This window comes from Panthera uncia (genome assembly GCF_023721935.1).
Source record: "Panthera uncia isolate 11264 chromosome C1 unlocalized genomic scaffold, Puncia_PCG_1.0 HiC_scaffold_3, whole genome shotgun sequence".
Taxonomy (NCBI): Eukaryota; Metazoa; Chordata; class Mammalia; order Carnivora; family Felidae; genus Panthera; species Panthera uncia.
In genome coordinates, this window is record NW_026057584.1 from 51100299 (window position 1) to 51123743 (window position 23445).

A 23445-nucleotide genomic window follows, 5' to 3' on the forward strand; every position below is an offset into this window, starting at 1 on the left:
TTTTAACAACGTTTTCAAAAATCTAGGTAGTGCAGGAAGACTTTCTCAACATCTCTTGCATGCTTGCATAGTTCCTCAGTTAGCCAGAGATTGGAGAGAGCTATCTAGACTTTCCATGGCTCTTCAACTGCTAGGAATTCTCTTTGAAATCCTACTCATCTACCAGTTACCCCAAACTTGGACTGCAACCTCAGGCTTGCAAAGCTGTGCATTTTCCCCATTTATTCTAAACCAAACCCACTGTTTTACATTGTGGAAACCAGGGGGTTTTGCCCTCTGCTTCTATCCCAAATTGAGTCTACCGCCTCTGGCAGTAAAACTGGTTTCTGGTGCCATTCTCAAGCTGAGGTTGGCAGGGAGGTTGGGAGTAGCTCCAGGCAAAAAGGTCACCAATTGCTGTTTTCCTTACCTGAATCGCTAGCAGTTTTTCAAGAATAAATGCTTCTTAAATTGTTGTGTTGCCTTGGTTGATTTCCATTGTGGTGGAATTGTTTTTGTTAATATTTTCCAATTGTGTACTTGTTTTCTGTGGAAACACTCAACCCTTTTATGTCACTAGAACAGGAAGTCCTCTTTCTCCACATTGGGTTTTGGGAGTTATATGAGGTGATTTGTAGAATCTGCTTAGAAGTACCTAAAATAGGGACGCCTGGGTATCTCAGTCAGTTGAGTGTCTGACTTCTGCTCAGGTCATGATCTCAGGGTTCATGAGTTTGAGCCCCATGTCAGGCTGCATGCTAACAGCTCAGAGCCTGGAGCCTGCTTCAGATTGTGTCTCCTGTCTTTGCCCTTCCCCCACACTCTCTGTCTCTCTGTCTCTGCCCCTCTCTCTCTCTCTCAAAAATAAACATTAAAAAAATAATAAAAAAAAGAAGTACCTAGAATAGTAGCACTATATGAGTTGACTGTTATTATAATTATTATTGGGGCTCCTGGATGGCTCAGTCAGTTAAGCGCATGTTTAGCTCCAGTCATAATCTCGCAGCTCATGGGTTCCAGCCCCGCGTCCAGCTTTGTGCTGACAGCTCAGAGCCTAGAGCCTGCTTCAGATTCTATGTCTCCCTCTCTCTCTGCCCCTCCCCTGCTCACGCTCTGTCTCTCTTTCTCTCTCAAAAAATAAATAAACATTTAAATAATTATTATTTACTGTGCTTCTGTTGTGTTCTAGGAATTAGGGATATAGAAAAAAAAAGAGAGAGAGAGAGAAACAATAATCCCTACATTTATGAAAGAAGCTGTGGAAGCTGGGAGCAGGATTGCATTTTAAGGTAGCCAAGAAAGGCTTTCTTAAGGAAGTGATCATTTAAATAAATACAAGAAAGAGATTAGAAAGAGCAATGAGGAGGTGTGGGGGAATAAATTTTCAAACAGAGGAAATGATCAGCACAATATTTGAGAGGTGGAGTTTGCCTGACATGAAAAAAATAACAGGAGGTAAGTGAAACAGAAGATCGGGCAAGTGGGACTAATGTAGGCCCTGTGATAAATGGATAACATGACACCACATCATTGGTTTTGGCCCAAGAGGGATAGGAAGCCAAATGTAGCATTTTGAAGAAGAAAAATAAAATGGTCTGAAGTTTTAAAAGGATCACTCTGGCTACAGAATGGAAAATATTCTGTTTGGGAGACAGAAAAGGAAACAAGGAAGTGAGAAAAGAGGCTGTGGTTTATAACACAGGAGAAAGATGGGGACTTAGACCACGTAGTACTGATGGAGGGAGAAGTGTCTAAATTCTGGGTGCCTAAAGATGGTGACTTGAATGAGTAGGCATGAGAAAGAAAGGATAGCAACAAGAGATCAGATTCTGGATATATTTTGAAAGTAGAACTGATAAGATTTGTTAAGTGATTATATCTGGAGTATGAAATCAAGAAAACAGTCAAGACTAATGCCAGAGTTTTTGGTTTTCTTACGCATTAATTGTATATATGTAAATTTATAGAATCATTCTCCAGAAAAACGTGGCTTTCTCTAGCAAAGCTGAAGACACGCATGCCATATTTCCCAATAATTTGACTTCTGTATTTTTTACCCTAGAGAGATTTTGCTCATGTGCATCAGAAGACACGAACAAAATATTCACTATAGCATTGGTATTGAGAGCAAAAAAAGAAAAAACTGAAAACAACAGTAAAATGAATTCACAGGCTGTGGTGTATTCATATTATGGAAAAGCATACACTGTTAAGATAAATGAACTTTAGTTGTGAGTACCAACAAAGATGGAAGTCACAAATAATATGAAGCAAAATATACAAGCTGCCACAATAGAGCAAGAAGCCATTTATAGAAAAATTTTAAAAACCCACAAACTAAATAATAGGTTTTAGAATACACTTATGATAAAACAAAAGAAAGGGGAAAATATTCAGAATGGTTCTAGGGGAGTGATGGGACCCTTAGTAATAGTTTATCTCACAAATGTTCATTTTGTGATTATGGTTATACCTGACATATATACTTTATATGTGTAACTATAACCCATTTATATGAGTAGAATGTTTCATAATAAAAAAGTAAAAATGCAATCTGGTACAAAAATACATCTACTAAAATAGTCATCAGTTTTAAAGCCAGTATGTATCAGATGTTGCCATTGTAATTTCCTGCTGCCATCACCTCTAGTCTTAAGTACACTGAAGATGATAATTACTTTATTATAATTGCATTGAGATGAAAATAAGAAGGTTATATGATGCTTAAAGTTTTAGAATATTAATTAAACAATAAGGCTCTGAACAGAACCCCAGATTCTTGGTGTTCATATCAGCTCTGACAGTATATTTCACAGTTATCTTAAAAACATTTCACTAATCCCGAAGCAGGTATGGACACTTAGGCCCCATGGTATGAAGCTCCTAGACCATCAGTAAAAGAAGACACGTTTTAAAACAGTAATTTCACTCAGAAAGCCTCCTATTAAGGATCTGGGGGCATCTAAGAATGTTATATGTAAATACATTCCTTTTCAAAAAGTAAGAGATAGAAGTTAAAAAGTAAAAAATGCGGGGCGCCTGGGTGGCGCAGTCGGTTAAGCGTCCGACTTCAGCCAGGTCACGATCTCGCGGTCCGTGAGTTCGAGCCCCGCGTCAGGCTCTGGGCTGATGGCTCGGAGCCTGGAGCCTGTTTCCGATTCTGTGTCTCCCTCTCTCTCTGCCCCTCCCCCGTTCATGCTCTGTCTCTCTCTGTCCCAAAAATAAATAAAAAAAATAAAAAAATAAATAAAAAAAAAAAGTAAAAAATGCTTTCCTCCATTCCAAACTATTTTGGTTTTGGTTAAAACTTACCCATTTGGAATGAGGAAAATATCTTCATTATCTATTTCTCAGCATTCCTCAGCATCTAAAGTCTTTCCTTTTTCTGCACGACTTACAGAGAAGACAAGAGATTTAAGAGGGCCTGTGGCTAACCTCCTAGTGACACAAGTGGAGGGAAATAGTGAGAAAAGTTGCTCTCTGCTTTTATTTCTACCTATAAAGTTTCAGGCAAACCACGTAACTTTCCGTATCCTCAATAAATGTGATTATTGGGCACGTAATATCCACCCCCATGAAGAAGCCGACATTCCCAATTCCCATTTATGTTCCAGAGACTTGAAGGTCTATGATGCAGTTCTGAGAGCAAGGCAACTAAGAAAGTGAGGAGGGTGGGGGGGGGGGGGGACAACAAAAAAGAGCACATTTGCCTCTACTGGTGGCTGTTGGTGACAGATGCCCGCAATTAGCAAGCAAGGAAACCATAGGCAGCAAAGAAATGTAACAATTCTAAAGGAACAGATAAATGTACCTTGTTTTTGTTGGTGACCTGCCATCCTGTGTCACAAGCTGAAATGGAAGAGTGGCTTAGCTTCATGCCTGGAATTGTTAGAGAAGCATGTCTCTTTAGAGTAGCCCCCAAATGGCAAACATTAATATTGGTTCTCCTTCAAGGCAAAAGAGTTACTTTGGTAAGCCACTTGATGGTTTGGTTTGTGTTTAGAACCAAAAATTACAAACTGAACCAGATCCACCAAGTCCACCTTAATTGGAACAAAAACTGCAAACTAATCCCAGATCTGCTTCTGATCTTCTCAAAGAAAATGTGTCTTTGACAAAAACAAATTACATCCCAGAATGGAACTGGGAGTGTGGGGTGGGGAGTGGGGTCATACTGGAATGGAATACAATATGTTTCTTACTGTACTGGGTAATTTTCTGATTTATTTGATATAGATTCAAATCCCAAAACACTAGGCTTAAAGACGATTAACAAGTGAGAAAAGGAGGCAATGTGGGAACTGAGACGCCATGAGATTTGCATTGTGAATGATTAACAGCTATTTATTTTATTTTAATTTTTTTTAATGCTTTTATTTATTTTTGAGAGAGAGAGAGTGTGTGTGTGTGTGAATGGGGGAGGAGCAGAGAGAGGGAGACACAGAATCTGAAGAAGGCTCCGGGCTCTGAGCTGTCAGCACAGAGCCCGACACGGGACTCGAACTCATGAACCGTGATATCATGACCTGAGCCAAAGTTGGATGCTTAACCTACTGAGCCACCCAGGTGCCCTATGATTAATAGCTATTTAGAACCAGAAGGAAACCTAGAGCTAGCTTAAGGCAAATAAGACATTTTAGAATATGTATTAAAACTTGCAAATACACAAGTGTTTTCTAGTTTCTTTTGGGGACTTCCTATGTAATTGCTCTACAGTCATAGAATATGTTCGGTATGATATTATTCATTTAAACTTTTCACACCTGCTTTTGTAGCTGCTTTTAGTGGCTCATAAGTTCCACCAAAAAAAAAGAAAACAAGTAGGATTTTGGTCAGAATTACTTTGATATTTTGGAAAGAATTGTCATCGTTGATATTAAGTCTTCCTATTCATATGTATCTTATATATCTTCTTTCATGTTTCTCAGAAAGTATACGTTTCCTTCATAATAATAATAATGGTCATGGAAAATACTTGTTAGCGTTATTAGATGCCCGGCATTACATTAAGCATATTATATATCAAGTAATCAATATTTATAATTAATAATAATTTATTTCAAAAGTTTGAATGTATTTTGTTGGATTTTCCATCAGTATTTTATATTTTTGTTGCTGTTCCAAGTGGCTGTTTCTTGCTGCTGTATAAAAATACAATTTTCTTTTGAAAACTGATCTTCTGCAAATAATGACAGTTTTTTTCTCTCCCAAATGTATATCTCTAATGATTGTTTTTCTTGAATCAGTTGCATTAGCAAGTTTATCCAGAAACATCTGAAATGGAAATGGTGAGAGCATTTAGGTTGTCTCTGAATTCAAAAGGAAAAATATTCAACGTTTCAGCAATAAAGTATGATATTTCTTAATTTTATTTTGATCTTCTCTTTATGAGGTTAATTACATTTCCATAAATAATTTGTTAAGAAAATGTATTTTAAATGAAACATTTAGTTTTATCAAATGTCTTTTCTGTGGCTTTTTAAATAATTCATATGATTTTTCTTTTTAATTAGTTCATATAATGAATTAAGAGATTTTCTAATGGTGAATCACCTTGTATTCCTTGATTAGACCCAACTTAATTGTAATGTAATAACTTTTTAAAATTTATGTGTTACTTTGGCTGACTTAAAAAATCTATATGAGTGAGGTGAGCCTGCAATTTTCCTTTCTAATACTTATACTTCTGGTATTGAGGTTAACCTCAGAAAATAAGTTGGAGTTTTTAAATTCTTGAGAGTTTGTGAGCCTTAAATTAGCATTGAATGTTCGCCAGAATTTACTCTTAAAAACCATGTGAGCCTGCTGCTTTCTCTGTGGGATAATTTTTTTCTGCTGATTCAATTTTCTTAATAGTCATAGAGCACTATTTAAGTTGTTTAATGTTTAGTTTTTTAAAAAAATATTGTGAAATATGCCACAAAAATATATAAAAACATATATGTACTATTTATAAGTCAATAATACAGTATGGGCAATCCTTACAGTGGCCTACAGGTAATAGTATGCTGGCAAGTTTAACAACTGGCTCAAAAAAGTATACACACACACATACACATGTGGTTTCTCATATATTTTACACATAAAGGAAGTGTAACACATGTTTAAGAGTAGTAATAAAATATGCAGTAGCCTTTGTTGTAAACTCTATATAGGTGATTGGTTTTCACAGAATGCCTTAGTTGATTTTTACCAAACTCTGTGTCTATGGTCAACTTATGGTTGCAACTGACAAACATAAGTTGTTCAGGTAAGAACATTGATATTTGCATTTATATCAAGGAGTAAGATGAAAGTATAAAAAACATATGTCAAAACTTAAAAAACATAGAAGGCATATGTCAACTTCACTTGTTCATCAAAAATACAAATGACTTCTTGGTCACTTGAGTGGATAATGATTTTTGAATACTGGAAAAAATTTCCTCAAATTTCTTCTGTGCTATTTATAATGTAGCAGTTTTAGACATGACACACTTTTAAACTTAATCTCTATTTTTTTTATCTCCAGCACTTTAGACAACAATGAAACAATAAATCAAGCCCTGATTCATAAAGTTTGATGACATCCATGGTGTAAATATTCCTACCATGGCCAGTTTCAAGCTGTCAGTATAAAGTCTCTGAACATGGGAACTGGGAAAAGAGGTGCACATGAGATGTTTGCATCATACAGATTTGGTAGCTATAATTAACCTGAAGACATAGATAATGAAAAAATGGGTCAAAATAATTTGGAAATGATTTTTAAACACTTATCACCTTTACTTTTAATACAATTTATTTAATTGTAAGTCCCTATAATTTTATTTTTAAGAATGACTAGGTTTAACAACCAACTTACAAAGTTCCTAAAATGCAACAATCAGGTTATAGGAGCCTGTACAGGTTGGAGTAGCATTTTGCTGCCCATAAGGCTTTATATGATCCACATCTGCCCTGCCTCCTTTATCTTGCTGATTCAATTCCCATTTCTCTTTCTCTCTCTCACTAGCTCCAGTGCAACTACACTGTCCTTTTGTCTTCTTTCTTTCAACACATCAGATACGTTCCTGCTTTAAGTGCTTTGTACCAGCATGTCTTTGTTAGAAACATGCTTCCTCCAAACACCACGTGACTGCCTCCTCTCTACTTTCCAATCTAGCTCCAGTTGTCACTTGTCAGTAAGGCCTCCTCTGGCAAACATTTCAAATTCCCCCCAGGTTCCTCCCTTGACCTCTGATCCCTTCTCAACTACTTTCCCATGACACTTCACAGATCACTGTCTAACCTATAAATAATTGACTTACTATGCTTAATTTTTGTTTTCTGTCTTCCTTCACTCAGAATAAGGTTCATGAGAATAAAGATGTTTATGTCGATCACTGATGTTTCTTAAGCTCTTAGTACAATGACTATCACAAAGTAGGACCTCAAACAATTAAGCATTGAAAGAAAGGAGAGAAATAGAGAGACATGGGGAGAGAGGAAGAGAGAGAGAGAGAGAGAAGGAGAGAGAGAAAATGGCAATGAAGAGAGGAAGGAAAGAGAAAAGAAGGGACAGAGGGAGAAAACCTACCATCTAGGCCAAGAAATATATTACCATCCCTAGAAGTTCCAAGTCCTTTTTTAATCATGTTTTCCCTCTTTCCCTACCATGATCTAATCAATACTATGAATTTCATGATAATTATTTTTTTTTGTTTGTTTTAGTTTTTTTTAGTTTTTTAGCTGTTATTCCTCTTTCTGTAACCTTAAACAATACATAATTTAGTTTTTCATGTTTTAAAACTTAGTGTAAATGAAATCACGTGGTACACATTCTTTAATGAATATCTTTCTACCCAATGCCATATTTTTTGAGCTTTATCCATGATGAGGTAAATAGCTGTTATCTGTCTCACCAGGGAATTTGGGGATCTTGATAGAAACATGAGGCAGAAAAAAAATGTATCTAAATACTATGCAGATTTTTTAAAATATTAAGTAGTTAAGTCTTTTAAATTTTTTTTTAACGTTTATTTATTTTTGAGACAGAGAGAGACAGAGCATGAATGGGGGAGGGTCAGAGAGAGAGGGAGATACAGAATCTGAAATAGGCTCCAGGTTCTGAGCTATCAGCACAGAGCCCGACGTGGGGCTTGAACTCACAAACCGCGAGATCATGACCTGAGCTGAAGTCGGACGCTTAACCGACTGAGCCACCCAGGCGCCCCAGTAGTTAAGTCTTTTAAGTAATATATTTATAGTACATATCAATTTCTTAGTCCATATCAGGTTCACAAATAATGTAACTTCTTTTACTTTTCTGTGACCAAATACAGTTTCTAGCTGAAATCCCCATGCTACATGTTTAAAGAAAACATAAGCTTGTCATTCAAATGTTTTAGTTGAATTAGAGTAAGCCTATTCAATTGAGGGTTCTTGATTTCCTTTTTCTTCTTAGGTGGCATCAAAGTTCCTAATGTGACCATGGGATGGCTACCTTGCTTAATTTCTTCTTTCTCATCTCTCTAGACATACCCCCTCCTGTCTACTTCCTGCTCCTTCCATCTTCTACCTCTGACACGTGACCCCCGGGTTTGGCCACTGTAGGCCACCAAAGCTTTGCCATCCCCCTTTTGCTTGATCTCTCCTCCTTTTCTCCTAATGCTTCTGAGACCTGATTGTTAAGCATCACACCCAAACCAGCCACATAGCGGCACTTTCCCTCCCAGATGTCTATATCACTCTGTGATATTTCGCTGCACTTTGTCCCATAGATCTCTACTAAAGTTCTGCCCCCCCCCCTTTTTTTTTCTTATTTGCCAGCAATCTCTATCAGTACTTAATAGTGTTCCTAACTCTTCTGCATCTGCTGCTTAGAGAAAATAAAAATAGATTGTTTTTAAACAACAAAAACATGTTCATATTATTTTGTATTGAGTTACTTTAAAGGTTTATGTTTCTAAATATTTGTTCTTAAAATGTTTTAGTTATTCCTTCCCATTATCTTTTTAATCAATCAAAACTCATCATGTAAACAAAATTACAACTTTCAAACTCCCAGGACTAAACCCAAGCATCTTTTTGAGAAAATACATGCATATTGTTTAGAGCTCAGAAGGGACAATTAATCAAACAAAGGGAAGCAAAACCTTTCAAATAAAAACTAGAGCTCGCTCTCATTTTTTTTTTCTAATCATGGTTTAAAAATGCAATTAACAGCAGTTTAAATGAGATCCTACCAGTAATTTTTAAATTGTATATTTAAAATTATTAGTAAATTAAATTCTGTATTATACATTTATTTTATTCCTGTTTTCAACTTAATCTCTTTAGCTGACATTCTATATTATATTATCAGTACAATAGAGCAGGAGTTTGCATTTGCTAGAATGGAACATTTGGAAGATCAGAATTATAAAGTTTTAAGAGGTGGTACTCACCAAAGTTACTGAAGCCTAGAAGAGCTTACATAACAGTTTGAACAGTGAGTATGTGCTTATTCATTCACTCATTCAATTATTGTAATGGCAGAACCCAATAGTCTTCAACCCTGGCAGCACATTAGCATCTTCTGGGCTATTTTATTTTTTAAAAGTCTGATATGTGGGGTCCCTAGGTGGCTCAGTTGGTTGATTACCCAACTATTCATTTTGGTTCAGGTCATGATCCCAGGGTCGTGGGATGGAGCCCTGCGTTGGGCTTAAGATTAATATTCCTTCTCTCCTTCTGCCCCTTTCCCCCTGCTTGTGCTCTCTTTCACTCCCTCTTGCTCTCTCTAAAAAAAAAAAAAAAGTTGAAGTTCAATATGGCTTATCTCCAGTTTACAGAGGTAAGTCAAAACAGAACACTTTTGTGCATTGAAATGAATGCAGAGGACATGGAGGGGGAGAGCAGGGAACTTAATCACTTCATGATCAAGACAAGCCAAGTACAGATTAGAATCTGAGCCAGCTTCACCCTGGCAGGCTGTACACAGGAAACAGCAGTGTGTACCTTGATAATGATATCCCTTAAAATATCTGTGTCTTGGGGCGCCTGGGTGGCGCAGTCGGTTAAGCGTCCGACTTCAGCCAGGTCACGATCTCGCGGTCCGTGAGTTCGAGCCCCGCGTCAGTCTCTGGGCTGATGGCTCGGAGCCTGGAGCCTGTTTCCGATTCTGTGTCTCCCTCTCTCTCTGCCCCTCCCCCGTTCATGCTCTGTCTCTCTCTGTCCCAAAAATAAATAAAAAACGTTGAAAAAAAAAATATCTGTGTCTTGGGTCACACATCTCCTCTGGAACATTTGCCTTCTACTACTAGGAAAGTCAGTGGACTTTCTTTCTACTTTAACCCTTGTTCTTTCTTCCTCATGGAATGTACTCCTTTGGTCCCCTCTTGCACTTTGCTCATTAAAATCCTACCTATCTTGGGGCACCTGGATGACTCAGTTGGTTAAGTGTCTAACTCTTGATCTCAGCTCAAGTCATGATCTCTCAGTTCGTGAGTTCCAGCCCCATGACAGGCTCTGCGCTGACAGTGTGGAGCCCACTTGGAATTCTATCTCTCCCTCTCTCTCTGCCCCTCTCCTGTTCATGCTCTTTTTCTCTTTCAAAAATAAATAAAACATTTAAAAAATCCTACTTATCTTCCAAAACTGCATTAAATCACCTTCTCCAAGAAGCCTGTTACTTAGTTATGTAAGCATAGCTGTGTTATTTATACTCCAGTTGGGAATTTATCATATGCAGACTTGCATTCTCTAAATGTGAAGAGAAAAATGCATTCAAAAGAGACCTCCCAAAATCAGTGTTGGGAGTAAGAGAGGGAATAAGAGGAGCTTCAGGATGTGTTTCCAATTGTACATGCCTCAAGGAGATTCCAAGATTCCCTTTTGGGGGGTGTGCACCATCTCTCCACATGAGAACCACTGCATATTATAAGATATTGTGATTAGAATGTGTCGCACATATTAAAGCAAGAAGTTGCTTTAATGGAACCTGACAAGAAGTTGAGAACTACTAATGAAGTCACTACAAAAATATTTACCTAGGTCTACTATGTGCCAAACACAAGCTGGTAGTTTTTTTGGAGAACAGAATTCATGGGATATTCAGCTTTAGATCTCTAGTTCCTGCTCAAGGCCAGGTAAAAACTTGGTCACTGTTGGGTAGAGGAGAATTGACTCCATTTCATAAAACTCTGATTTTAGTGGTGAGTCCCTATAACTGAAATGACATTACCCACTATGTTGTACCATATATTTTTTGTTAGCTAAAAGATCTCGAAAGAGAAAAAAACAACTGATAAATGGAAAAAGGGAAACTAAATGTGGGAGTATTCCCCAAAAGTCCACTGCACAATGTCTATACTTGCAATGTTTTCAGACACCCAAAAACTATTCACTTGCTCTAATTTTACTTTGTGCAATATAGACTTTGTCATATTCTCCCAATAATTCCAAATTCCAAGCACATTGAAAGCTTTGTTGTCTTAACATTATACCTCTGAGCAAAAGATAAATCACTTTGTCACCACTCACCTCTGTTCTGTCTCCAAAACCTTTAGTCTTATATTGCTCTTGATTCACGACCTCAGCTCCTCTCTTTCCCCTCTCTGCCACTAAAACTCCCTCAGTTGCACAGAACAGTTTAGTTCTGGCCTCAAAAGAACCCATTCAACAAAACAAAAGCCTGACTATCGGTCTAAAATGATATCTATAGTTCTTCACACATGCCTAGGCATGTCTCAGATGACCATGGTTCAGTTAGAGGCTTCAACTTCATTAGCATTCCTATAAAAAGCTTTATTTCCTATCAGCATCAGGACATTTTTTTAAAACCTTAATCACTGTATCTATGCCTTCCTTTGTAACCAGCAGATCATCATATGAGTTACTAATAAGTTAAATATTTTCTTATCTTTGCACATTTTATAATTTATTTGAAATGTATTGAATATATAATATTTTAGTCAAACAGGTTCATTTAAAATCAATTTTGCTAGAAAATGTCATAGATTTCTCAACAGGAAACAAAAAGTTTTCCAAAATAGGTCTTGTAATATTGCTTGAAAAATTAAAACACAAAATTGAAAGATTTTCCCACCAGAAATAAGGAAATATTTAAAAATGATGGGAAAGTATTAAAATTTTTGAAAGATAAAATTTACATTATGATTAACATGACATTTTAATATATTGATAGGTTCATTATTAAACTTTATATTTGTTCTTTATATTTGAAATATCTTAAAATGCAATATTGTATATTACAGTATATATGGTAAGTGATTTTTGTAATCATGTTGGTATTAATGCTAAAGAGAATGCAGATTCCTTTCCTACTAAGTACACATTTATTTGCCAGACAATATACTGAGTTCTTTTTTTTTTAATTTTTTTAATGTTATTTTTTTTTTGAGAGAGAGAGAGACAGACAGAAGGCAAGTGGGAGAGGGACAGAGAGAGAGGAAGACAGAATCTGAAGCAGGCTCCAGGCTCTGAGCTGTCAGCATAGAGTTTGATGTGGGGCTCAAACCCATAAACCGTGAGATCATGACCTGAACTGAAGTCAGATGCTTAACAGACTGAGCCACCCAGGCGCCCCAAACAGCCCTGTGATTTAGGTACTATCACCATTTTACCAATGTGAAAACTGAGGTCTGTGAGGGGCATGTAAATTGTCCAAATTACAGGTTTGTACACATATTACATATGGATCTTCCTCATTCCTTTTCAGTTTCATATAATACACAGAAAATAGTATCATGACAGTAGTAAATCCAGAAAGAAGTAACAACTTTTTGTGAAAACTTACCCCAGAGTAGCATAATTTTTATCTCAACACAACTGATCCCATGAGCTTTCAAATGTGTACTTATATCCCATAGACATTTTTGTTTTAAAATGTTGGAAATTATGAATTTGGGAGTGAAATTTTACATTATTTACCTTCCCATGGGTCATTTATACATTTATTACAGCAACCTCACAAGGTAGGAGTTGTACTCTGATAAAACTGTGGCTCAGAGAACTTAAATTGTCTAAATCCATACACTTAGTTTTGGAAAAGACTGGGATTTGTGCTTCGTTCATCTCAAATCAAAGCCAGTAACCTTCTGGATAGTTTCTAGATCATCCTCTAGAAGCTGGTTGTGACAGGTTGGTTTATTTACATTTTCTAAATTTTCTTCCAGAGCAGAAGTCTTGCCCAACCTGTTAGTTGATAGAGAAACTGTAACAGCGGCAGAACTTAGGGGCACTTTAAAGTGATATTGTTGAAGAGTGTGTGAACTCTCCGCTTGTATTTACATGGACAATAGAAGTTAGAAGGAAGGTGGAAGGAGCAGGCTTGCATCTCTAGTGATTATGAGCTGGCTCAGGGATGATGAAGAAATGGTTTCACCTGGGTACTGGGATGAGTACAAGCAGAGGTGAGATCTGTATTGGTAGGAGCACAAGTGGTATGATGTGCTCTTTACTTAATTTGGAAATGAAGCCGATTTATCTTGGGGCAACTTTGAGATTTTATCCATAGTTGGATGTAGTCAGGATATAAGAAGTTATTTCCAGACGGTTCCACTGATCCTCTCCATCCAAGGCACGCCTCTTGTTCTTTTTGTTTTGTTAAGGGCACTCTGATGGTCCTTAGTGAGTATTACAAAGCATTTGTTTTTCTTTCTTGAGCACTATTTCATTGTTATGCTTAACAATTTCAGCTAATTCTGTCTTTACCATCATTTTAGTTGGATCACTCAGAATTTAGGACATATATTGGTTCATACACAGTTTATGCTGCATTTATATACAAATGAATAAATATAAGTCCTATGTCAGTGTCTATGTTTCAGTATATGTTTTCAGTGTACGATATTCTTTTCCTTAAAAATATATTTCTATAACTCTCCTAAACTAGAGACATAGTCAATATAAAGTCTTATAAATAGTAAAGGGAAGAAACTTAACCTCCAATGAGTTAAGAATTGTTCTGAAACCCATATTCAGCCAAAAATGTCTTCCTATACTTTGTCATAGTGTTTATGAGCTTACCAAATGTTTCTGAGTTAAGGAAATTACTTATGATATTTATATTAAATTATAAAAAATAGGATTATATTGTACATGACCATAACTTATGAGATACACACATAAGAAAAGCTTAATGATTTTCTCAATGCTTTCTCAGTAGATTAAGGATTGATAGAATGCAGTTGTACCTGAAAGTTAAGTTATTACCTACATAAGGGCATTGGTCCCTCTAACTCTATTTCTTCAAAGAATTTGATTTTTTGTTAGGATTATTAAAATACATTACTAGGAAGAAGATAAAAGAAAAGGAAGTATAATTATATTTTTTATTTTTAAAATAAGTCACAGATTCCATATTATTTCTTTATATAATATAGTCCTATATCCTAATACTTGTATACTATTTGTTAGTAGACAATATTAATGTCCTTCAAGATAGCTTCTTATTAGATTCGGAGGGTATCTGCTCTACTTGAAATCAACTAGAATTGAGCTCCTTTAGAACCCCGGCTTTTTAGGCGATAAATCAAATGGTGAAAAAAAATAAGTTGAAATAGAAAAAAAGGTGGGGGGGGGGCTGGGTGGCTCAGTCAGTTCAATGTCTGACTTCAACTCAGGTCATGATCTTGCAGTTCATGGGTTCGAGCCCCATGTTGGGCTCTGTGCTGACAGCTCAGAGCCTGGAGCCTGTTTCAGGATTCTGTGTCTCCCTCTCTCTCTGCCCCTCCCCTACTCATGCTCTGACTCTCTCTCTATATATATATATAACTAAAAAAAATTAAAAAACTAAAAAAAAGTAAACGAAAAAAGAATCATTTGAGTATCACAACTGATGAATGCAAAAGTCACAAAAGGTTTTAGGAGCAAAAGTAAAATATATTGAAAATTAAGAAAAAATATCAATTATATTTATCTTCTTAATTTTTCCACAATTCCTACAAACATGGATAATTATAAATGCTAAGGTACAGTTTAATTATTCCAACTCTTAGATAATATTGTCTCAAGGTTTTTTAAATGAGTATCCTTTTTTTTCAGAAGCAAAAATCAATTCAAAGCATTAACTTTTCCTGATCAGTAAACATCCTTAAACAATACCTCACATATGGTGGCAGCTCTAATGTGACCAAAAGACTTGGAGATTTCATTCCACTGCTGGAAATTTACCTGGCCCTGTGAGAGAAAAAGAACCTGTTTTTTTGCAGATTGCACAAGTGGCATCACTAACCACATAAATAAAAGCTACAAATTCTTTGGTTGACATAGTTCAACTGCTATGGCTACCCCAGCATCTTCATGCTTTCAAATATTGGTTTAAATGACATTTTGTAGCATTTCTCCTTACTGAGATAATATGTTGAGTGTCAATAAATTTTCTTTGAGCATCTAATCACTGTGTCATCTGCAATAAAGCTTGTATTTTCACTTTGATGTCCCTTTTCTAAAACATCAAGTATTTAGGTAATATAAAGGTAATGTGACTTCCATAAACTCATTGTGTTTTTTAATTAATTCTACCATTTTTCTGAACAAATGTCTTAATAGTTCTCTGCCATTAAATAAACATGACTGATAAAAATTTTAAGGGACAGATATTTTTGAAAAGTGTTTAACAGCATTATAGTAGGAGTGAACAGCAAGAGTAAAATGGCTTCATATACTGTTTTTTCGGGGGGGGATTTGAGAATGACTTGTACAATATATAATTCCATTTGTCAGATTAGCCCAGTTATTTCCACCCTGAAAAACCTGTTGTTTTTTAAAACTGCTCTTATATACTTTCTTTACTGTGATTCCTTAACAGTTGACCTAATGGTTAATTGTAGTTGACTAGTGGGAACACCCCAATTAATTAGTTAGCTGAGACTGTCCTTGTGTTTAATATTGAAGAACATATTTTCACGAAGACATTTTTTTATTCTTATTCTCTGTCTCTGCCTTTGGAAAAAAAGGCTATAATTTACCATGATATTTAATTTCAAAGATAAGGCATAAACTCATACTAAGGAAACACAAAAACATAGCGGCTATTAAATAAACTATACCCAGGAAAGCTGCATAGTGTACAGTTAGGATCTAGAACTCTGGGCCTCGACTATCTATTCAATTCTGGTCCCATCACTTACTTGCTATGTAACCTTGAGCAAGTTACTTAATCTCTCTGTTTCAATTTGCAGTTTTTAAAGTGAGGATCAGAAAACTTATGTCTATCTCAAGAGCTATTGTGAAGATTAGATGAGTTTATACATATAAAGTATTTAGAACTTAGTGTTTTCTACAGTAATTGTTATTACTCTCCTGGGCTCATATATGTGCCTCCAAACTACATGGAGATCTTATAGAAGGCTTCCTTAAAGAAGTATATTATGGGAAAACACTGCTTGATCATAACAATTTGATATGAGATAAAGCTTAACTCATGAGAAAATATGCAGTGGATCAATTCCATCAATCAAGTGGATGACTCAGTAGGTAGCGCATACAACTCTTGATCTCAGGGTTGTGAGTTCAAGTCCCACACTGGGTGTATAGATTGCTTAAAAGTAAAATCTTTTTTAAAATATCAAGTGAATTGATGTATGGTGATTTGATCTTGACTCTTCTATTACCTTTCCATTTTTTTTTATTTTAATGTTTATTTATTTATTTTTATATGAAATTTATTGTCTAATTGGTTTCCATACAACACCCAGTGCTCATCCCAACAGGTGCCCTCCTCAATGCCCATCACCCACTTTCCCCCCCCCCCCCCCCATCAACCCTCAGTTTGTTCTCAGTATTTAAGAGTCTCTTATGGTTTGCCTCCTTCCCTCTCTGTAACTTTTGTTTATTTATTTTTGAGAGAGAGACAGAGCATGAGTGGGGGAGAGGCAGAGAGAGAGGGAAACACAGAATCTGAAGCAGGCTCCAGGCTCCAAGCTGTCAGCACAAAGCTCGAAGCAGGGCTCAAACTCACAAACCATGAGATCAACACCTGAACCAAAGACATGTAATTGACTGAGCCACCCAGATGCCCCTCACCTTTCCATTATTAATTAATCCATCAAAATTATCTATAGAGTATCTCTCCAAAGTATGTCTCAAATTCAACCAGTTTTCTGCAGGAGTGAGTGAAGGAATGAAGTGGCTTATTCTGAATGGTGGGTATAGTGGCCCAATTGGAAAAGCTGAACATGAACAAACTTTATCTAAATACTTTCTGTTGAGGATTCTGCCACTTAAGTTACTTGCCTTTATTTTTTCTTGGCATATAACCTTTTAAGAAAAAAAAAATTTTTTAAGTATCCTGCAGACCTAAAGGCCCCAAAAATGAAGAAGAAGAAGAAGAAGAAGAAGAAGAAGAAGAAGAAGATTTTAGCTAACCCAACAAACTTAGTTTACAGCAATTCACTTCTTTCCTAAAAGAATCTATTAACATTAATATTTTTACTCCTCAAAGTATGCCTGAGTTTAGATGAATTATTCTTCAATTCTGAGTTTACTCCTTCTGGGACTCTTGCTCATGGTTTGGCTAATATAATGTTCCCTTGTTAACTATAGGAATCTAGGGATTTCCTAGAAATCATGCAAAAAAAGATTTATAGCTGAAATTTTGTATCTTTTTTTACATATATTTAATTTCTATGAAGAAATTATGAAAAAATAAGGAAAATAAAAAATAATCCAAGAGATCTCTTCAGTTAAAGTTTAAAATATAAGCCTTCAAGAAGAAATGGTGAAAACAAAAAATCTGATGTTCAAACTTCATTTCCATAACCTCTTCAAAACCCAACCTAGGCCCATTCTTTAGCAAGACAATTGGTAGTGAGTAAGCTTGGAAGCTTTGACTAATTTTTATTTGTATCAGGAAATTTTTGTGGAAGTAAAGAATTCAGTACAATAAACTCATTACTCTGGACGTGGGATTCGTTCAGAAGAGTCCTACGTTCCCATCCTTCCATCTTGGGCTAGGCTTCTATAACATATGCGGAGCAAGTCTGCTGATTAAAAAAAACCCAGAGACATTGGTAAGAAATAGAAATCTCATCAAAGGAATTCAACAAGAATAAGATAATAGTTTTGGCATTAGTAATGTAGAAATGATAAAGCACCTATGATTTATTTTAAATAAATTCATCTCCATCATGAGGCTAATCCTGTTATATGAGTCTTTATAGATTAGAGATCGTACTACTCCCCACAATTCTAGCTAAATGTTGTGGATCAATAAAGTGCTGTGTAACTAATTGCTTAAAGTGCTTTTATTTTAAAGCATGTATTTACAATTTATAAGTGTACTTTAATAGGAGCAATTTGCATTATGACCAAGAGAAGCAATTTATTTCACTACTACTTAAAGAAAAAAAAACTACAAGTAGATGAGACACTCTTCACACATCCTTTCAAATAGCCTCTCATCATAGCCAGCCTAAGTTAGATAGGAGCATGTACATAGGAGAGGAAAGAAAGTAGCATGGAAGGCATTTTTAAAGAACACTAGCCTTTTTCATCCCAGGTTAAAGGATAGCTAGATATGTGAGACTGATTTCTATTTTGGCTGATTTTTGAACCTTAATCAAGATAGCTACCAACTAAGCCCTCTAAGACTTATGACTTAAAGCTAAGTAAGATGGAGGAAAAAATTACTTGTTTGGGGTTTTGGTATCCCCAATTCAACCAGTCTACAAATTTGTCAAATAATGTTTATAGTCTATTATCAGGGACATCTAAAGACTCCTAGAATTTTGGAATATGCATACCACCAATATTTGCCGAATATGCTTTCTTAGCAGGTATCTAATTGCTGATAATTATGTATTCAGCTTGACGTAGATTCAAGTGGTTTTTGTCTCCATGGGAAAAATGAACAGAATCAAAGGACATACGCTTTCCTGACTCTTCTCTAGATGGAAACTCATACAAAAACAGTCTTCTCTTCACTAAAGAATTGGATCATAAACACTAAAAATTAGGAAACTTGTGATGTTTGCAGTCTTTAGGTTAGAAACAATTCATTGCTCTTGGTGTGGATGAATATGCAGGGAAAACAGTGCAATTTGAGATCCTTAACATCTACAGTGGATGGTTGACTATAGTGTTGCAGGGTGGAGAGTTGGAAATCATCAAGACAAAAATTATAATAGGGTTTTCACTAATTTACAACTTTTGGTTTTTTAAGAATAGGCACCTCAGTCACATATTTGTGTTGAATTTTAAATTGAATACTTTCTCATTGCTCCTGGAGTCACAAATCTCTATTATCTCTCCTCCATGGTATAGCAAGAAAACATTTGATTCTTTCTTGCAGCACTTTGCTTTGAAATTCCCCTGAATATAGGATTTGGCATCTGAGTCCTTCTTAGTCTGTCTCCTACTGTAGGTTTTACTACACAGAGTGGCAGTAAAAAGAGTTTTATTCTTTAGAAAATGCTTCTCACAATTCTTGCTATCAAATTATTCATCTCTGAAGAACTGAATTTTGAATCCTAATAGCTTGTCAGAGCAGGAAGATGAAAAATAGCATGTTTACACTTCTCAACTTGAACCTTTGCCATTGTTGTTTAGGCAACAAGGAATGCTTTCACTCTTTCAAATCCAATAGAAATTTGCCCCTTTGGGTCTGGGAGTTAGCACTGTGCAACCAAACCCTTTGGTTTAGTAGTGAAGTACATGACTCTGGGGTTGAATGCCTAGCTCTGCTCCTTAGCTGATATATAAACCTGGGTAATAAAAATTGTTGGGGAGATTAAATGATAAAATGTATGAAGCATTTAGCATAGTGCTTAGCACAGAGTAAATATTCCCTAAATGTTAACTACTCTTTTTGCTGCTGCTGTTAATATTATTATTAATAATAATAAAATTTGTCATTCTTACTCATTAATTTATACTCTTTGTTACCTAGATCACATATGATTTAATAAACAAATAATATAACAACACATTCATGTTAGAATACATATAGACTGGTTTTAACAAGAATTTTAGCTTGTAATTGCTGTATTGTTACCATTTGGTGATTTTGTTCCATATCCACTTTCATTACTGGTAAGTTCCTTTTCCTTAGTGTTTTTTGCCCATTGTAAAAGTTTTTCTCAAAATTTTGAGAACCAGAGAATTACTTATATTCCTCTTTTAATTCAGCCTGTTCTTTTCATTCTGTTCTGTTCTAATTTAGTCCTAAGTAACAGAATACTAAATCAGAAGTTTAAGCCATGAGTCTAAAATGTCAGAAATAAAACCTGTGAGATAGGAATTTCAAAGAAGATTCAAAGCCAATTATAGGATGCTTATAATCCTTACCCAACTCAAACAAATGAAAGGGTCAGGTTGTTAATGGTTGAAAAAAGATTTGCGAGTAGAATTTCTTTAACAAGCTATCAGCTATTGGGAGAGGTGTAGAAATGCTTCCCTCTACGTCAAATCAAGAGAAGAGAGCTGCACCAGGACCCTCAGGAGATATTGGGAATGGAGTTTTGTTTAAACATGAGATCTAAAGGGTTAGCTGGTGACAGATGAGCCAAATGAGGGGAATCTATGTAGGTTTCAGTCTTTCCTCAAGTAATTTATGGCAACAGTTGCTTCGTGAGTGTTTCATGTGATTCAGATGTGGCCCATCCCTATTTGGAAGGATGAAAGGACCTTAGCACACAGAAGCTAAAAATGCAACTATAAATTTCCAGGGGGCTGTCAACATTGTAAATAACCAGAGTTTCATGTGCCCATTGCAAGGTGGTGAGATGTCTCCAGCCATGGTCCCTGGCAAAGAGTCCCTGAAGAGCCCATGAATGTGCTCATAGAAGAATTAGTTTTCAACACCTGCCAGGTCTAGTGAGTGTGGAGCCATCCTACAGTGTGCTGGTCGAGTAGGAGCTTGGCTTTTCCTCTCAGCCCTTTCTCTCGCTTGCTCCAGCTCAGGAGTTAAGGTGGCCAATTGGGGAAGAATGACCCAGAAAGAAATACCAACCATGTGTCCCCAAACGCACACCATTTCTGGACTCTGCCACAAACTCAAGGTTGGAAAGGGATCTTCTATGATCTTTGTTTGATCTTTGTTTTAAGATTGATGTGCAATATAGGTGACAAGACTTTCTAATGTTGGTTAAGACTTGGGCGACTTCACGTGATCAGGCAATGTTTATATTATGCAAGAATGATTGCAAAAGTCATGACACTACCTGAAAATTTCATCCTGGGACAGAAGATAACTTTCCCTTTTTGAGTGTTTTAAAAAGAAAGCAGGAGACAAAATAATTTTGCTTCATGAAAACACCCCATAAGTCTTATATGTTCATTAATTTTATAACCTCAATAAAAAATCTGTTGCAACTGAGATGACACAGTCTTACAGTATATATAAAAGGAATTATCTCAAAGATAACTGGTGTGATGCTTAACTTGTTAGTGTATTTTTTATCTAAGTTCAAATAGAAAGAACATGCCATCATATATGACTATTTCCTGAATATTAAGGTATTTTGAGTAATTGGCTCAAAATTGAAATTGGTTATTTTATTTACTTTCTTTTCCATATAATAAGACTCTTTTATCTGTACATTTCTGCTTTATGTTTTTATTTTTGATAGATTAGATTCTAGGCAACCTCTTTAGAAATGTTGGCATATTTTCCATGTTAATTTTTTTCTTCAAGGTATATATAAATGGTGAGTGATTCAGAGACTGTAAATTCCATTAGTTTGTTTTGGCAGATCATGTCTTATCTTAAAAATTACTATTCTGTAATAGTCATGTGTTCAAATTCTTAGCAACTAAGCCATGTATGGTAAAGGACACTGATCAGTAGAAGGGTTGTTTGAAACAACATGTTTTGATTTAAAAATATCAAGAAAAAAACATGCACAATTTTTATGTTTGACTTAGTAGATGTTTAAGCATGTCTCATGAGTTTCAGTTCTGTATTACCAGATTAAACTACAACTTCATGACGTTGTGTAACTACCACAGTGTGACCTGCTGTGCTCTTTAAATGCACAGTCTGAAAAGAACGTGTTTGGTAACCGTGGAGAAATGTGCCACAAAACCCATTGCAAAATGGAGTCTTCAACACTCACTATTTGCTTCAGATTCCTGACTTCATGAGGTTTTTTTTCCACAGGCTTATTTTGTTTCCGTTCATCTGTTTGCTTGTGTTTTAGGTGAACCTGATCTTCATAAGAACTCAGAAGACCTAGTAAATGCTGAGGAAAAACATGCTGATACACACTCATAGGTTTGAAATACCTTAAAGGCTTCTGTCATGTTAAACATGAGAGGTAATTTTATTTTTTAGGCAAGAAACATAATTTTTGAAATGAATGGCTTGTAGATATCATTAGAGGCAAAGTTACCTTATTTCAATGCCCTCCTGGAATCTTTAAAAAGAAAAAGTTTCTCCTGTTTTCTGAAGCAAAATCTTAAATATTTATTTTTTCAAAGAATTTAATTTGTTCATCAATAAAAATTATACTTAGTGAGACCTTTTAATCCTTTAAATTAATAATCTGGAGGCTGTGGAGAGGTTTAATCCTGATTTCTCTTCCTACTTCACGTAGGAAATATGAATGTTCACATTGGGTGATAACAAGGCAAGTACATATTATGAAACAGACATCAATATTTGCTAAAATCTATAGACATTTGTTTGCATCAGTGTTTTTTTAATTCAGCTTCTGGGGTCTGATTTTGATCTACTAAATCATAGATTGAATTATAACTCTGGGAATGATGCCTTGGAAATCTGAATTTTTAATAATCCCGTCTGTTGGTAATTCTGTACACTATAGTTGAGAACCATTGTCTTGGGCCTACAGAGGAAGTGCAAGCTGTTAGAAGGGAAGGTTGTGTAATTATAGTGGAGATGTCTTAGTGTTTCCTTTTACTTTTTAAGTAAGAAACAAACCCCACGTGCTATAATGAGTCCTGTTCTTGGGGGTGATGGCCGCAAGAGAGAAAATGCTGAGTGCCATATACCAAGTCGTTGAAATGTTATCAGTAGCTCCTCACATGTTGCTTTAGATATGAAAGAGTTAAACTGTGGTTAGATTTTAAGATGATTTATCTCTCAGTATTCTTGAGTTGGTTGTAAGACTGTCTTTTCTTGATAACAGTTTCCTTAATACCAACTATCAAGTGTCCGTCACTGTGATCAACATCTTACATATATAGTATCTCACTTAGTTCTCTTAACAATTTCAGAGTCGGTGGTTGTGATTCCTATTTTACATATGAAGCTTGGGTAGATATCAAGCCCACAAAGTGGGTGTTCAGCAACTAAAACCGATGTATGTCTACATTTAACAATTTTAACATATTGTCTCATATTAGCTACAGCAATTTCTTTTCATCCCTCCACCCAAACTATAAATTTTTTACTTTAGAGCTCACAGCTGTTTCAGAAGAGTCCTTAAGTTCTGATGACATACAACATACCCTCAAAGTATGTTTTAGGAAAAACTAAATTCAGTGGAGTATTTATAGATGTTGTAAGTACAAAAAGGTTTCTGTCAAATAAATTCC

General features: G+C 35.7%; 1 protein-coding gene across 5 annotated transcripts in view; it reads left to right on the forward strand.

The window, feature by feature from the left end:
- PDE1A (phosphodiesterase 1A) overlaps nt 1-23445 on the forward strand; it is a 329201-nt gene that overhangs the window by 301175 nt on the left and 4581 nt on the right. For 4 of the 5 annotated variants that reach the window (XM_049615392.1, XM_049615396.1, XM_049615401.1 and 1 more), the window contains one exon: nt 22086-22202. In XM_049615392.1, coding sequence (XP_049471349.1) covers nt 22086-22159 — 74 coding nt within the window. In that variant the 3' untranslated portion in view covers nt 22160-22202. Of the gene's footprint in view, nt 1-22085; nt 22406-23445 lie in introns of those variants that run through there. The other variant, XM_049615393.1, reaches the window with a different exon arrangement.